Raw genomic sequence first — 17704 nt, forward strand, 5'->3', positions numbered from 1 at the left:
GCTCTTCTGGAGAAGGATTTTCCAGCACTCTAATAACACCACATATCTATTTAGTCTAAGAACTTTCAACAAGTTACAGGCCTCAAAAGATACCACTAGAAGTAACAGACTGACCTAAGTCAGATAAACACTGCATTCCCCAAGCAGCACAAGTAGTAACATTGGAGGGATTTCCAAGGGACAGGGACCACCTGTCTTTCCTGCAAGGTGCCCGTCTTTATTTCACAAGGCCTCTGTAAGCACTGCAACCTGCTGAAAGGTGACCACCTACAACACCTGTACAAAAGGCTCCAGCCCAAAAGGCACAATGCAACCCCCTTTCACGCAGTAGCATTAGCACTCAAAATCATAAAGCCTCAAACACTGCTCCAAACAGAGCCTACATCTACTCCCGAAGGATGAACTTCAGCATCTGGGACTGTAGCTGGATGGATTTGTGGGCACGAGTTGCAAGCATTTCACAGCTGCAGGAACAGCAGCGCTGCCCTGGCACAAGGTTTGCTTTTGCTGCCTCACATGTTACGCAGCCCAGGCAGGGGTACATCTGCCGCATGGCTCTAAGCTCCACCTTGCCCACCCTCCGTGTCACCACCACAGGGAGCAGACACACCCCACCCCCCCATTACCAGGCTATTACTTACTCCAGGAGAAACCACCACCACCATAGTGGCTTTCTGGGGCCTCCTCAGAGACTGCTGTGGCTTCCTGAAACTTCAGTAAACGAGGCAGTGTTCAGGAAGATGTGCAGTAAGCGTACATGTTGTCAGCCCAGCCCAGATACCGAAACTTCTGTTCGGAACAGTGAAGTAGAACACTCCAAAGAGGAGAGTTGTACGTACAGGCACTGCAAATGCACACCTTGGCGTGGGAGAGACCATCCCTGCATCAACGCAGATGGCACACTCACTGCACAGGAAGAACAACAAGAACAAAACCTACAAGATAAAAGCTATATTGATAAACATTGATCTGTAACAAAGTTTACAAGTCTTACAGAAAGCGTATGTATGTACACATGGACAGTTTCCATATTCACATACAACTTTCTACTTTCACAGGAGCCTGCCGAATTACAATGTGTTACTTTATCCGCAGTCATTCCTGTAGGCTTTTTCTTGGATGCGTAACACCATTCTCCGAGCATAAAAATCCCTATATTCTTCAGGTAGCTCTTCAAGCGTTTTCAAGGCCCTGTCCAAGATCTGTAAAGCTCTAGAGGCTGCCATGGGATCTTTATTTCCGTAAGCGTCACTCTTATCATAGGACTCAGCAGGAAGGTGCTTCCAAAAGACATTCACTGCCACTCCAAATTCTTCAGAAATTACACTGTGGAACCACAGAGCTGTAGAAATAAGTAATTTTCATTTTAGACATTCTATCTGAAACGTCCACGTGACTCCTAACAAGTGTCAGAATCGCCCAAACCAAATCTAGTTGAGGAAGAGCCACAACTACTGTATGTTTTGTTTAGTTATAAATATTCTCCCCCAAACATATTGCACTGTGCCAGACTTCAGAAGTTCTTCAAGATGTTTACGTCAATCCGTAACTTCACAGAAAAGTAACAACTGCTGAAGTTTAAAGAGATACTGAAACATAAGCAAACAATAGGCACATGCAGACATCCTCCCCATTCACCTCACTCATCTCTACTCTGAACACAGAGATCTGTTTTCACAGATTTAGTCCCTAACCTTGCACGCATTGTCCAAGCGTTGATGTAAATCACCAGCAACAGACAATCCAAGTTGCCAATCTTTTCATAGTGAAGTCATGAGGCTTTTCAATTGAATCATCATAGTTGTGGTAAGGGAGCAAAGACATTTCTGCCTCCTCAAGTACATGTAAAAAATAAGTTTAATATGGTGTATTTACCCTATTTCAATTTTAAGCTAAAAGACCGAATGCCGTGTTTATAGCAGCTTATTTGCTTGTATGTGCTGAAGATATAGAAAAGCTTTTTCTAAGAAACAAACAAGATGTTTCCTTCAGGTTAGGAAAAGGGGCTGCTTCTACCTTCTCCAGAATAACCACACACATTTCTCAAAGAACATCTCCTTTTTTCAGTGTTATGCATTCCAGAAGGCTGACAAAGCTAGCACATTCTCTACTCTCAAAAATCCCTACACTCCCCAGTCATTCTTAAGAAGAGAGTGCTGAGTCTGGACCAGCACACCTACTGGCAAAGGCAAACTAGTACCTGTACTGCACAGAACAAACCAGAAATTAGGTGTGCTGCCATTAGCAAGTGTGACACGCCTTTCACTAACTGTGACCAAAAGGCTGTTCTATAGAAAACAACACAAATGGCAAGTGCAAAATTAAGTAATGCATCCAAGGCTAAGAATCTATTTCAAAACTTCCTAAAAACCAACTGCCCTCTTGTTCACTGGCCTATTTATACTGCCCAGGTAATATGAAAAGCTGCAGAATAAGTATCTGCCACAAGCTCATGACAACTTAAAATAAAAAATTAGTAACAAGTAGGATTAGTTAAAAACAGGAGTAATTCACATGCCTTTCCCTGATCACCAAAATTTTGTCATCTCAGCCTAGGAAGCAGCTTTAATATTTTCTGCTTGTGCAAAAAAATTATTAGGATTTGTCTTTCCATTCCCCAAAGGCAATTATAAAGTTCTAGAAGGTCCGGTAACTCCACCATCCATAACTCTCATCAAATCTCATGCCTCAGTTCTTAAGTGCCAGAGCTACAGAAGAACAGAAACAGTGCTTCGCTCCAATTCTGTCATTAGGAAACTCAGGTCACTGAAGTAATTTCAGATTTCATGAGATGAGTTTAAAATGCTGATCTATTAAGACACAAATTCAGAAGCACAAGGTATAATCTTGAGGGAAGTAAAGATTTGTAGACATAACACCTTTTATTAGGCTAATTAGTACAGTTGGAAGAAGCACACAAGTTTTGCCAATGTCTTTAGATGCTCCTACTTTTAACACAGAAATGCTTTAGTCACCTCTTACCATCCCCGGAAATGATAAATTTGCAAAGAAAACTTTAAAAACACAAGGTGGTCAGGAACTGTTACTTACCTGGAATAAACAACACGTCTCCTGCTTCCAGAACACATTCATAGCGCCTGGCCTTCACAAAAAGTGGGTATTTCTGTAAGTCTGGGTTATCCACATCCAGCACCTCTGACTTAGTACCTAGGAAGGTTTTCAATAGTAATGAATAAAACGTCCCTACGCTTCCAACAGTAACAAAGCATTATCACATTGCTGGAAATGGCAGTTACCGAATCAAATTTAATACTGGTTTATTGTTCTGTAATTCTTCTAAAAGCTGGCACTCCTCACTTACTGAAAAGACATGCTCTCTCCTGTTGCCTGTACTGCTCCTGTAACCACAGCCTTAATAACATTAAAAGACACTTCCCCTGACATCGAAAACACCATTCTGAGTCCAGAGAGAATGCTACTCCTACACAGTTAGGTGCTGCAAACAGAACCAGGCAAAGCTGCTGTGCTCCTTGGCACACCTCCTAACCTGCCCCGCTGAAATGATTAGCTGTGGCTAAGGCAAAACAGAACCAGTTAAGGGACCAAATGACTTCTCTTACATCAAGCTGTCTGTCAAGTGATTTTGTGAGCTGGGAAGGCAACCACGATCATCCAGCTCTGAACTACACATATATGACATGCATACCTGATAAATATAAATAGGGTGCATCTCGAGGACTATACAAAACAACTCGTTTTTTCCCTGTTACTTGGATTAAGAAGTTATCCATTACCTGGAATAAGCACAGTGAGAGAAGTGTCAGCCAAGAGTTAAGAATTAATACATAGGCTGCAACCAATCTAAAATATCATCAGATTAAAGAGGGCATTATTAAAACCTTCACATGTTAAGAATTAGCTAAAAGAGCTTCCACACCTAGTTAATCTATAAAACTCAAGAACATGAGCTACTTTACCCCCTTAGCTGCACATTCTTGACAAACAGTATAGCTGGAAATATAGCACATACTGCTTTCCAACAACTTTATTGTTTTCCTGAAAAAGGAATCAAGTTCTTCCATGTTAAAACACAAAGACATACCACACTTCAGACACATAAACCAGCAAAATATAATACAAAATACATTTGGCATTACTTTTCTTTTTCAGTGTTACCCTGGCCTCATTTTGCTGACTTTATTCATGAAGGATTCTTTTTCCTCATTATAATGCAAAAACCTATTTTTCTTAAAAATAAATTTATTCAGAATTACACCATAACGTTAGAAGACAATCTTATTTGGAATCTACCACACTGCAGCAACAGACCATCATGATCATTGTACAATTACCAAAAATACGGCCATCAGAATAAAAAAATGCAAGTAATGTTGAAGATGAAAGTGTTGAAAGTTACCGTATTTCAGATTTTTAACTGGAACGCAAATCAGTAAAAAAAACCAAAAGGGGTTTGTGTGAGAGAATCAAACATCATTTAATCTTACAAGCATGGAACTAGACACAAAACCAGTAAGATATTATGCCCACACAACACATCTATTTAACATTCACTGTACCAGCAAATGTGATTCATTTCACTATTCCAAAGTATATGAAGTCTGTCATTAACTGATCTTTGTCAGATATTGGCATCTTAATATCTCAATAATAAGCAACATTTTATGCTAAACATGTTACCTACATCGTAATGTGTCCATAACTGTAATCCAGCTGAGCTGATGCGGAAGATGCTAGAGAAAAATTGTTCCTTCTCAAAATACTCTGGAATGTGAATATCTTCTGCCAAAACAGGAAACTGCTTTCTGATATCTGCAATATCCTGAAACAAAAAGGATGTAACTCTCAGAGAGAACCATATATGCACATTCAATAAAGGGAGTACTTCACTATCATTTCCCACCACTCATGGTGGGAATTTCACAGGGCCAGAATTTCAGCATTGGTGAACAGCTGAAAATAGCAATGCTTTTTGATCATTACCCTTTCAGCACTGACTTTGTCAACGATATTAATAAGAACAGCCAGAGCTGCTTTGAAGCAGAGCAGCTACATATCCCACTGAAGGAGCAAGAGATCATCATCATTAGTTTACAATGAAAGCTAAAGAATGGGAGCTGAGTAATGTACTCTTCAGTGATCAGCCAAGCCCTCGTGTAACAGCAACTACTTTAGACACTTAGTTTTAAATATGCTGACCTAAATCTAGTCAGATGCACAGGCTAAATGACCATAAACAAGTTGTATGCCTGTAGTACACCGCCAGCAGATGATGACAGGCTTTTAAAAATATTCCTGAACTGCAACTTGACAATGTTAGAACATTTGCAATCTCAAGTAACTCACCTTCCTAGCATCTTCACCCACTGATCGCAAGTAGTACTTCTCATCCTGAGGGCGGCACAAAACGAGAACTGTTTTGATTGGTTTGTTTGGGTATTTTTAAGAAGAATTAAAAACACACTTAAACAAAGAGCCTGTATTTTTTCCTTCATCTAATGCAGGGCTTCATTAAAATACATACGAATAGATGGCATTTACAGAATCAGCTGCTGTTACACTGCCTTTACTCTACTGCTCCCTGCTGTTCATCTCCAGAACCGAGAGAAGTATGTTAAACTAACACTACGGAGCGAGGCTTGTCAGCTGCTTCACCGTTGCTGGAACAGATTGAAAGCAAATGCAGATTGTCATTTAAGTTCTTCACAAAACTGATGCAGGAAGCTATTTCAATTGTCTTCAAAACTTACAGCACCCTACGTAGCATTAAAGGTAAAAAGCAGGTCTGCATTCAAAACCATTTACTTCCTAATCATGATAACCTGAAAAATCCCTGGTTTGAACACTGATTCATAAAGATAGCCACATGTTTGCTACTCACAAATTGTATCACAATAAATCTGTGTTGTATTTTGATAGCACGTGTAACCAAACCCTGAAATAGCTTCATGACACTTTTTTGCAAAACACATTAATGATCACAGATAAAACCATCGAGCCATTTGGGTCAGAAGGGACCTTGAAGACCACCTAGTCCCACCCCCCTGCCCTGGGCAGGGAGACCTTCCACTAGAGCAGGGTGCTCCCAGCCCCGTCCAGCCTGGCCTTGAACCCTCCCAGGGACGGGGCACCCACAGCTGCTCTGGGCAGCCTGTGCCAGCGCCTCGCCGCCCTCACTGTGAATAATTTCTTCCTTATGTCTAACCTAAATCTACCCACTTTTAGTTTAAAACCACTACCTCTTGTCCTATTGCTACAGGCCCTACTAAAAAGTCCATCCCCATCTTTCTTATAACCCCCTTTAAGTATTCTAAAGCAAGGTTTGATTTCTAAATTTTATGCTGAAATTTTTGCTCATGTAGGCAGTTTTGGTTAACAGAAACAGGATGACTAAAGTGAACCACACCATGCACACAAAAAACCAACTTCCAAGAACAATTACTTCTCCCCACTTTTTTCCCCTCAGCTCCAAAGCTACACAAAACAGCTAAGCCTCAGATCAAGTGCTTTACCAGAGCAAAATTTTAAATTACAAATCATCATCTTCCCCTCCATATACTGGCAAAATAACCAACAGAAGAAACCTTAACACTTAGGAAGCTACCTCAGAAAGGAAGTACTCCTTGTGTTTGACTTCAGCTGCTCTTCGTACAAATACATCAAAAGGCAGAGTTCTGAAATACAAATATTTAAATTTATAGAGTGAATCAATGTAACGACACATGGTCTAAACGGCAGGTTTAAAATCATAAGCTCCCTTACTATGCTAGTATAACTGAAGATGCAATACACTGCTCTATTATTTTTTTTTTAATATTCATTTAACATGGTGACTAATCAGTGTTTGCTGTAGATGTTTGAAGAGTTCTACAGAGATAGAAATCCTACACTTACAAACCTCTCTGCTTTCATAAATTGTTCCAGTGTATACCCAAACAGAATCATATAATTGCTGAGGCTGGTAGGCACCTTTGGAGATCCTCCAGTCCAACCCCCTTGCCAAGAGCAGCGTCAACTAGGACAGCATCCAGCTGGGCTTTGTATGGATGGAGACTCCATCCTCTCTGGGCAGCCTGTTCCATTGTTTGACCACCCTCACGGTAGAAGTGTGTGTGTGGATTAAACAGTTAGAATTTCCTGTATTTAAGCTTGTGCCCGTTGCTTCTTGTCCTGTCACTGTGAACCACCAAATAGAGTGTGGCTCCATCTTCTTTACCCCTCTGTTAGCTCTTCATGCACTTTGATAAGATTCCTTCTTGAGCTTAAGAGGTCTGAATGGTTTGAGTCACAGCGCGAGAAATTACTTCATGGTCAAGTTAAGACTCAAACTGCAGCCAATGCCCAACAATACTTGCTTAGACTATTTCTCTAACAGTGTGTCATTTTTAGGCTTGTTTACAGTACATATTTATAAATGTGCAGAAAGCTCAGCAGCCAGAAAATTATTGCAGGTGATATACGTATGTTTGTGCCTATGCATTTTTTGCTATAAATTTGTGCATGAACACAGATACCTATCTTCATTTGTAGATCTGTAAAATTTATTTGTTACCTGATTTTATATCTTTTAAAATATATTCTACCTCAGCTGAGAAAAACACAGGAATCTTGGTGTTTTCAAGTGTTATTTTATAGTTTTCCTTGAATTTGTTAAACAACTTCAGAAGATTCAAAAAGAATCACTGGGCATTATAGCCTGGACCTCTGAAGTCAATGAAAGTGTGGCACATTTATTTAAGTAATGGGAGCTTTCTGTAAAGATTACAGATTTTGGCATCAGTTGATGGCTGAATGGAAAACCAAGCACAAGTGTAACAGGACATGTATTCGTTGTTAAAAATATTATGTTATGGAGTCAATGTCATGTTCATTCAATTCACCATCTCAAATGAAGTATCACCGGATAACAAATATATTGCAAGTAAACATCAAATTTCAGAGCAACCACCACATATCCAGGGTTAAGAAGAAGCTATCCTCAAGCAAGATTTTGCATGATCCTGTTATCCCTTATACCAGAACGTGACCTACATCTGACAGTACTTAGACCACTTCTTTAAACATTTTAGGCTTGCTTGTAACAGTCAAACACCACCACCTGTGAAGCCAATCTAAAACCAACGAAGCAAAACCCAGCCCTTTAATTGAGTCCAACTTCAATAAGATGAACTGTTGTATCATGCTTATTTACATTTGCTACTGAGGAGAAAGTGAGGGCACAGCTCCTCGAGAGCTTAAACTGACACATGCTGGCGCTGCCACAGCTCTGCCCCTGCTGCCTACCCTAATCATCCCATCTCCTCCCTTATGCTAGCACTGGCGCTCATCTGACCTCACGGTGAACCTGCTTGCAAAGCTAAAACAGCAGAAAAACATTCAGATTTCTGCAGCACATCACCACACAGCTGAATGAGTTCCAGAACCAACATAAAGACAAGGGTAGGAGCATGCAACTTACAACAGGACTGCAGTACTACTCAGAGGCACCAGTTGAAACTCATGGGACTTCATGTCAAGTCCTCAGTGTTTCTATTTTTTCAGTTCTACTTATTCTCCCTTCATGTTAGAATAAGGGGCTTGCTGTGGAGAGGGTCAAAGCTATACTAACACCTGCTCTAATGAAGTGCCACCAGAGCACCTCCACATGACTGTCTACAAACCTGCTAAAACTAGCACGCTGGATCAGCTCTATGGGAACTCACATATTAAAGAGATATTATGAAAAGAAACAAAATAGAGCAGGAAAAAGAAAACATGGAGATAAGACAAAGTCATTCAAGTATGACCTCAAAAGTTCATTATGCAACAAGTGGAATATAATATGATTATAAGGTGGATTTTCCCATGAACAACAGGCTCCACTTAGAGACTTGTAGCTTGTTTACACATAAGAGCATATGCTTCTGCCTGCTTAGAAGTTTAACAGACTGAACACATCATGCTTCCACTTAGGGAAAGCAAACTGTAACTAAAATAAAGGCATTTACCTTTGAAGAACACTACGACTGAGATTAGATGAACTCTCAAGAAACATTCTGGCAGCTACACGAAAGGAACTTCAGAAAGAGATCAAGAGTTTATGTGACCCACATCAAGATTAAAGACCTGGTGAAACGTGCAGTATCCAGTAGTTTGAACATTTTGAGAACTGCACATGCTAACTTAGGAAGGAGCCTTGTTTTAATTAGTAACATCCCTCCTAGAGAGGAGTAGCATGCTGGCCACAGGCCATCATACAGAGGTTCACACACATGGTCAGAAATTAGCATTGTTCAATAACATGGAACAGAACAGCACTAGAACAAAACAGCGTATCAACTAGTATAAAGGGGGTTTGGATTGCTTTTTTTAATTAATGCCAGCAAATGCCACGCTCCGGATTCCTACAAGAGTGCTCGGTGAAAATATCTCTATAACGCTTCTTCACGCTGTCTCACTTTTGAGGCCCTGTTTGGCCCCTCCTTTCACCCTTGGAGTGTTTATTCAGGGTGTTGAGATATTTGTGGAATGCAAAGAGGGGGAAATCAAGCACAGTGCTTTGCTACGTAATCTACATTTTTCACATAGCATCTTCATATTCCCACCCTCAGCTTCAAACAGATGCACTGTATGTCTGAAAGTTATAAGCAGGTGCCTTTAAAATAGAATAAGCCTTGGCATGAAGTACCTATACACAAAGTTCTTACTGAGGAAATCCATCTGGGGCACTGCAGAAACATGAATCTTTACTTGTTTAGATCCTTCGGCTTGGCTCAAGTAATCTACTGTCCATTTCGTTGTGCAAGCACCCAGGTCCACGCCTTTCAGCACTGTCGGCTTTCTCTAGGCAGAAAAAAACCCAACCCCAAAATATGTAATTAAACTGTGAAATGATCACAGCATCCAGTGGAAGAAAACCCCATAGTTAGTTTTTCAGACCAAGTACATGCAAACAAGTCAGCAGAGTGCCGGGGCCCGCTACACAGTCACACCGGCTGCGCCGGCCACCAACCGCAGTGCGAACCGCAAGTCCGGCCCGTGGGACGGCGGCCGGCGGCGCCCGTGGGCGGTGGCCGGGGGACGGCGGGGCCCGTGGGGAGCAGGCTCCGGGCCGGGGCCGAGGGCGGGGTGCGGGCATGCGGCGGGGGGTGCGGGCATGCGGCCCGGCCCCGCCGCCAGCCGGCCCGGGGGCAGTCGGCGCCCCACGGCAGGACCTCCCTGCGCCTGCACTGAGGCCGCTCCACGTACGCGGCCGCCATCGGGTCGGACCCAGCGCCCGCCCGCCCAGAGCAGCGTAAAGGCGCTTCTGCTCCGGACCGGAGCCGCGAATGAAAAGGGGAGCCGCGGCGGCAGCCACAGCCAGGCCCCTCAGCCCAGCCGCGGGCCAGGGCCTGCCGGCAGCGCGGGGCGCGTTCGCGGGCAGCTGGCACTCGCTCCCGCGCGCAGGGGAGGCCCGAGCCCGCCCGGCACGGCCCGGGGGCCCGGCCTTCCCCTGCAGCCCCGCTCCAGCCGGGACCCGCTCGCACCGCCGCCCCCCCGGCCCTACCCGGGGATAGAGGTCCCGCAGGAACTGCTCCCGCGCCGCCTCGGCCAGCCGCGCCACCGGCACCGCCACGGCCGACCCCCGCGCCTCCATGGCCGCCACGGCGCCCCCGCCCGCCGGAAAGCGCAGCTGGTGCAGCAGCGTTCCCGCTCCCCCTGCCGAGCGCGGCCCCGGGCTGGCGGCTCCCCCCACCGCCAGGACGCTGCCCCCGCGCTCCTCTGGGCCGGCGCGCCCGCCGCCGCAGGCCGCCGAGCCCCCGCGCCCGCCCCACCGTGAGGGAACGAGCGGCGTAGGCCCCGTTTCCCGCGGGACCGTAGCCGCGGCGGGACGGGGCGGGCGCCAGTGGCCGCCATGGCGCTACGCGCGGCTCTGGGCTGCGGCCGCTGGCTCGCCCGCGCTCTGGCAGCGCCGGGGGCGGCCCGGGTCCCGCCGCCGCAGCCCGCCGCCGCCTCGGTGCTGCTGCCGGTCGGGCCCCGCCCGCTCCGACCCGCCGCCCGCTTCGCCAGCACCGCCGGGCCGGGCCCGGGGCCCGAGGGCCCAGCGCGGCGGGTGGTGGTGGTGAGGATCACCAGCCCCTTCGCCTGGCTCCGCACCCGCTTCTACTACCTGCTCATCCGCCTGTACTTCGACCAGGAGTTCAGCATCGAGGAGTTCACGCGGGGGGCCAAGCAGGTGAGAGCCGAGCGGCCGGCGGCGCTTGACCCGCCGGGCCTTGGGGCGCGAGGGGGGTCGGCGCGGCGGGCGAGCTGGCTGCGGAACGGCTCCCCGCGCCCTGAGGGGTCCGCGCTTCCCGCCCCCAGCCCCGCGGCGGGCCAGCCGCCTGCCCTGCGCCGACCGGGGGAGGACCGCGGGCTCCGGCCCCCTGCCGAGCGGGCCGGGAGAGCAGCCAGGGGTGCGCGTTCCTCAGCTGCTTTTCCCCGGTTCCCGAGTTAAGGTGGGCTGGTGCCGCCATCCCCGCCGGGGCGGGGGAGGTGCCCCAAGTGCGTTGGCGGGAAAACGCGCCTCCCCGCAGCTGGTTTTCCTGAGGTGAAAGCTGGGCGGGCGCGGGGCTGGCGCGTACGATCTATGAATCCCGACAGGCCGGAGTGTGTCAAAGAGGGGGTGAGCTCACAGCTGATCGCAGAAAAATTACAGGGTTACCTGCTCTGAAACTGCAGTTACCGAATTTAACGTTAAAAACCAAACAAGTCTGAAGGACGCACCAGGTGGTAGCGGGCAGAATGTTAAACCGCTTCAGATCAGCTCAAGAGATAAAACCCCTACACCGAGTGGGTCGCCATGCGTGCAGAACCGTCCGTTTTGCTTTGCCGTGTTATTTTGGTTCGCTGTCGAGCCCTGAACACTCCCCATTTCACAGGCACGCTATTTGAACACCTAGAGGCATTATTGTATAAATGCACTTGCAAAATTGAGGGGAGAAGGGGAGCCGAGTTTCCTGAAGTTTAGAAACTAAGCCAGATTTAGAAAGAAATTTTGTAAAACTAGAGCTTCTGCTTTGCCTGAAAACAGGAGATGAGCTGGGAAAAGGAGCAGTAGAACAAAATATTTATGTGGAAAAATATAAACTGAATTATCAAAAACAGTAAAAGAAACAGCTCGTATAGCAGTAATTTTTTTTTTTAGGTAAGCTATGCATTCAATTGCTTGTTATCAAAAGGTTTGATGCTTTAAATGAGAGACTGAAAAGAAACCTTACATTCTTATCAGTGCATGGATGTTTTTAATGCTGGAGAGTTTCCATTCCAATGGTGATACACTCTGAAAACATTGAAATCTTAAATCATGGAATATTTCAGTAGCTTGTCACACCATGATGGATTCGTCTGAAAAAAAAAAAAGCTGATTTAGTGTTATTTGTTCATGTATTTCTCTCTCTCTTTTTTTTTTAGGCCTTTTCTGTTGTTTCAAAACTGTTGTCTCAGCGTAAACTTGACCTGCTGGATGAACTTGTATCAGCAGAGGTAAATGGTTTCCATCCTTATTCTAGCAATTGATTTTCCATTATGATGTAAAATACATTCATCCTGTCATTATCTACATATACTGCCAGTTTGGCTTAGTGGGAAAAACAGCATAACACCGAACAGGGCAGCTGCTCATCCTGCAGCTTTTTTGTTTTTCATTTCAAAGCATGAAACTTAATTTAAAGTTCCTGTATTAAAAAAAACCATAAAATCATATTCTTGCCATTGGACATAAGGACCAGTTGCTAAAAAGGTAGCTGGTGTACCAGAAATGATCGAAAGGCAGTGGGTTCTGGATGGCAGGCAGAATTGCATGCCTCTCTTGGTGTGGGCACTAGCTGACACATTTTGATCTGTGCACCAGAATTCAGATGAAAAAAGGAACTGGTTTGTGCTCATCCCTGATGCTCTAATACATTCCCACCCCTGAGCAGATCATACAGCCAGTTACTGGTGTCAGCTGGAAGGTCTCAGTCCTGTGTCATGGTCTCAGGGATATGGCTGACCTGGCTAGTTAAACATCGGTGCTGTGTGTTCTGGTTTTTATGAATTTTTAATTGCTGAAGTTGTATTGGCATTCCCAGGGGATGGAGGTAGCAGGTCCATCAGAGTCAAGATGAGGAGATACTTCAGGTCTATGTCTGCCTTGTTACTGGATGTCAGCTTGGCCAGCTCTATTGCCACCCATGCCTTTGCAGCAAAAATTTTGCTGCTGTTCTAGTGCATCCCCACTGGACAATCTTGGCTTCTCTCTCTGAGTGGAGATAGCAATAAAATGTGAGTTTGTTTCTTGTAGTTGTTTTGAAAGAGCGTCTCCTCCTCCTCTGCTCATCTTAAAATTCTTCAGGTGATGGGGTTAACATTGGTCCAGAGACCTCATGTAGCCAGAGCATGTATTGGATGAGGCTGTGATACCACATGGCTTTCTTGTTGCTTTGGCTAGTGAATTTTATACCTGCAAGATGTACTAGAAACCAGTGTGTTCTAGTGAAGATTGCCTCTTGCTTCCATGTGACCTCTGGGTCTGTTTGTTACTTAAAAATGGCAATCCAAGTTAGGCTAAAAACTGAGTGTGTCCTAAAAATCAGTGCTGCACAGCTTCATCCTTGCTTGTGATGTGTCTTTTCTCATGTGGTGTTGAGGTGGCGCTTCCTGTTCAGTTCACGCACCATACCCTTCTTGACAGAGCTGTGTATGTCTTAGGATGCTCAAATGCTATGGATGTGGGTGCAGTACAGAACCTAAGTCCCAGAGCAATGATTTTTTCGGTCTTTTCTGATTTGCAAATGTTTAAACTTTTTCAAATGGGAATGTGGATCACAAAATGGCAAAGATAAACTTAGTGGTAATGGAACTGATTTTCAAGAAATGTGTGAAAGGTAACTAAGAAACAGTTGAATCAAAAGCTAAGGAATATACAGGTAGCAAGACATCAGCAGTGAGAAGGCAGGGTAAGTACGACTGTAGAAGCAAGCTTAACTTGTGCTTTCTGGGCTTACATGCCTTGCTTTGTAACTATTGTTTTGACAGTACCTTTTCTAAACATTTTTTAAAATACTTGGTTTTCATTGGTTTGAACAGTAAATGGATCTTCTTTAATATTGCTGAATTGAGGTTTGGGAGTGCCCAAGCTTCCCAATGCTTTTTCACTCCTGCTGTTGTATATGTTATACAAATGTTTTAGCTATATAGCTGATTTTGTTAATGCAGTAGAAAAGATTGTTACTTCAGTTTCCTAATGAGAAACTAAGTGACTGTTTCTGAATTTAGGTACTTCAGGTGCTGAAGGAAAAGATTTCTTTGCTCCCAGACAACCACAGGGATGCTTTAGCAGCTGACATTGATGCAATCATGTACACAACAGAAGGAGATGTTCGCATTTACTATGATGATGATGGTATGTTTAGAATCCTAAAACGTTTCAGCAATGGGCAGTCTTATTTCCTGATTTTGCTACTAAACAGGCATTCTCCATACAGATGTGTTTTTGAGTACTGTTTCTCATTCCTTGTTTTTCTGCTAATAGTTCATCTATATGTAATTCCTTGACTTCCTTTTAAACCAGAAATTGAGATATTATTGTTAATAAGTCAAGGTACAGTTTTGACTTTTGTTTAGGTTTTGCTCAGTCCTCCTCTTCTGTAGTTTCGGATTTTTACGTTGTTAGTCCTTAGCAATCTCAGACCACTCAACAACAATTATTTGACTGTACGGAGAAAGCTGTTTGCTTCAGCAATGAAAATACATCTTCTGAGAAGAATAACAAAGGCTGGATAATGAAATCAGTTTTACTATCTTCACTTCTATTCTGTTTTCATGGAGTATACTTTGTTACTTGATTATTATTTTTTTAAGCTGGTGGTGAGCTTAAACAGGTTTTTCTTTTGGTTGAATACCAGCATTACATGCTCAGTTCACTGTCATACACAGTTGAGATGATTTGTAGTCTAATCATGGGTCTTCTAGTGAGCATTTCAAATTGTTAGACCCGGTGAGCTTTTTTGCTGTTTTGGGAGATAGGGATTTATTATTTTTTTCTCTTAGATTGCTCCTGAGTTTCAGCTACTCTGCATACTTTTGTAGTATCAGTAGTTGGCTTTGGACCTTGTGGTAACCAGCTTTTTTTCATACGGTTTGACTACATACAGTGTCACGCAACACTCACGATAAAATACATAGCTTTCTACAGAGTGTATTTTTATTGTCGCTAAACAGCATGAATATGGCTTTAAATAGCTTTATCACTCATTATTCTATCATGCATTCTTTATGGCTGAAGTCAGCTGCTCTTCCAGGGTCTCACTAGAAGACACACTAGGTAGCAAATAGGAGTATTTGACCAATGAGAAAAATGAGATCTGCCTTAAGCTTTGATTTATTTCCAACAGGAAGAAAGTTCGTCAGCATCCTGATGTGTTTCTGGTATCTGAATGGTGCTAACCTACCTGAGCAATTACCGGGTGAAGCAAAAGTTTTCCAGATTGTGTTTGGAGATGAAAGCACAAAAGAAAAAAGACATCTTCTAACAGCAAACTATGAGTGAGTTTCTTGTCCCTTTTATTTTTCCTGCACATATGTGGGCTAGCTGTGTGGAAAGCGATTTGGGGAACTGAAAGTTTTCACACTGTGACAGTGCAGAACTGTGTATGTTTTAATTTACCTTATTCTAAATTAGTTCTCTTCTAGCTTTCCAGTTTTGATACTAGGGCCACATTTTTTTAAATACCCCTTAAAGACATTATGTTATTGCCTTGCTTCTGTGTTGACATTAATGGGAATTCTTTCTCTATCAGGAAGAGCAATAGTTGGAGCACTGAATGAGGTTTCTGACCCCTCCCTATACTGCTCCTGCAGCTTTAAGGAAAAAGGCCAATATCAGTTCTTGTTTCCCATTTTTTTGTAGGACAGCTGGCAGCAATGCAGTGAAGCCAAGCAGTTAAGTGTGGTGATGTCACTGCCTGCACAAAAGCCAGTTAGCTGAAAAAGTAGCTCATGAAAGAGGAAATCATTTAGCCAAATGCTTTCTGCAGAAGGGCAGAACAAAGCAAGCATCACCTGGTGTTTGGATAATTTGCACCACTCTGATCCAAGCCCTCAAAGCATATGTTAGGTAGATAGATTTCCATAGGGATTCTTGTAAATAATGTCTGTGTTAGTGTATGGATGTCAGAGCAGTGCAGAAATACCTGCACATTTGACAAAATGTACTGAAAATAACATTCTCAGAAGTTAGGAGAAGTGAGGATTTTTGTGTGAGAAATACAATATAATCAATGATTTCTACATCCACATTTGAAATGGAGAAGTTATGGGGTCTAGTTGAAGAGGAGCTCTGAAACAAAGGAAGAACTCTGAGGACACGAGTGCTTTTTGCCTGGATGAATTTTTGTGGATCCGTCCATTAGCTGAATTCAGCGTTTTCCTTAGAGTTGGAGGCTTCTGAGGCTCCGTTAACTTCAGGAGCCTCCCTTTAAAGCCCTAAGTATCTTCCTAATCCCCAGCAGAGAGATCTTTGCAAGTATACATCCCTTCTGCTATTTACTGTGCTAACCTAAATGCAAATGGGCAGAGATACTATGGGCCTTGGAAGCCTCATCACAAGTATTTGGGTATCTGGAGAAGACAGTTTCCAGGAGTGGATCTGCATGTAATTCCAAAGCCATGAGATTATACTGGTCTTGTCCGCAACGTGCAGGTTACTTGTGAGCATGAATATCCAGCCTGAAGCTTAAACTTACCTTTGGATGACAAGCAGTCAAAACTGACTTGCTCAGGGAGGAAGGCATTAATGACTACAAAAGGAAGAGGAAGACCCTTTGAAATTGAGGGTGGATGTTTTCATTTTCTTACCAACAACTGTAGAATTTTCTTTCAGGGAGGTTCAGTACTACTGTTAGCTTTATGTTTGATGTATTTCTGAAGATATGTTCAGTTTGAAAGTATAGTTCAGTAAAACTGAAAATGTTCCGGTAGAATGCATAGCATGTGATTTCCCTTTACAATGCAGTTACCGTGCCATTAAATGAAACCCTTTATTTAGAGATGAAGATCTGCCACAAAGCTATATTCATAGTTAATGCTATGAAAACCGAGTGCAGTGAGGGTCTTCACTGTTGCTGCTTGATCCTGTCTGTGGGATCTGAACCGGAAGAGTGTGAAGTCAGTGCACTGTGTTTCTCACTACACTATAGAATTAATTTTGATCCTCCATTTGGGGGCATAAGCATCAGAGTATAAGGAGCCTTTACAAGAATAGCTTTGAACTGAAAAAATTTCTTCATGATTTCTTGTTGGTATTAGTAGCTCTTTAGAGATCAAGTAAATTTTAACAACTCTTCACTTGCTTTCTTTTTTCAGGTTCCAAAGGGAATTTACAGAAGGAGCAAAACCAGACTGGACAATTACACGGATTGAACATCCAAGGCTATTAGAATAAATACCTTTTACAGTCTTTTTATGTGTCATTGTAAATGTTCCGATGTAACAAATACCAGGTGCTTTTTTGGTCTTCCCCTGCCCCCCCCCTTCTGCCTTCTCCAAAAGAGGGATGAATTTTATATATTTGATTTCCCAAAATTGTTTTTGAAACTTACAGTATGCTGCAGCATTACAATAAAGCCTTTCCCCTGGAACAGGCTAGTACAAGTTTAATTGATACTAATGCTCATCCAAGGCATTTACACAGCACAGTTTCATGCAGGCCAGTATTATGGGTATGTTGACTTCTTAAATTCTGAGA

At 43.7% G+C, this 17704-nt stretch overlaps 2 protein-coding genes across 3 annotated transcripts; one reads left to right on the forward strand and one right to left on the reverse strand.

The window, feature by feature from the left end:
- Positions 1-936: 936 nt before the first annotated feature.
- Positions 937-10880, reverse strand: TYW5 (tRNA-yW synthesizing protein 5). 2 transcript variants are annotated; one of them, XM_037398854.1, is made up of 8 exons: positions 10505-10636; positions 9647-9801; positions 6584-6653; positions 5326-5370; positions 4664-4801; positions 3668-3755; positions 3052-3168; positions 937-1342 (listed from the first exon to the last, which is right to left on the reverse strand). In XM_037398854.1, exons 1-8 carry the CDS (start codon positions 10592-10594, stop codon positions 1086-1088), a joined length of 960 nt encoding a protein of 319 aa, XP_037254751.1. In that variant the 5' UTR covers positions 10595-10636; the 3' UTR covers positions 937-1085. The 2 variants fall into 2 exon arrangements, with proteins under 2 accessions (XP_037254751.1, XP_037254750.1); XM_037398853.1 differs by lacking the exon at positions 9647-9801 and having other exon boundaries at positions 10505-10880.
- On the forward strand, positions 10824-17418 carry MAIP1 (matrix AAA peptidase interacting protein 1). Its single transcript, XM_037398855.1, has 5 exons — positions 10824-11173; positions 12391-12462; positions 14236-14362; positions 15354-15504; positions 17323-17418. Exons 1-5 carry the CDS (start codon positions 10853-10855, stop codon positions 17399-17401), a joined length of 750 nt encoding a protein of 249 aa, XP_037254752.1. The 5' UTR covers positions 10824-10852; the 3' UTR covers positions 17402-17418.
- Positions 17419-17704: the final 286 nt, after the last annotated feature.

Source organism: Falco rusticolus, chromosome 8, assembly GCF_015220075.1.
Source record: "Falco rusticolus isolate bFalRus1 chromosome 8, bFalRus1.pri, whole genome shotgun sequence".
NCBI lineage: Eukaryota > Metazoa > Chordata > Aves > Falconiformes > Falconidae > Falco > Falco rusticolus.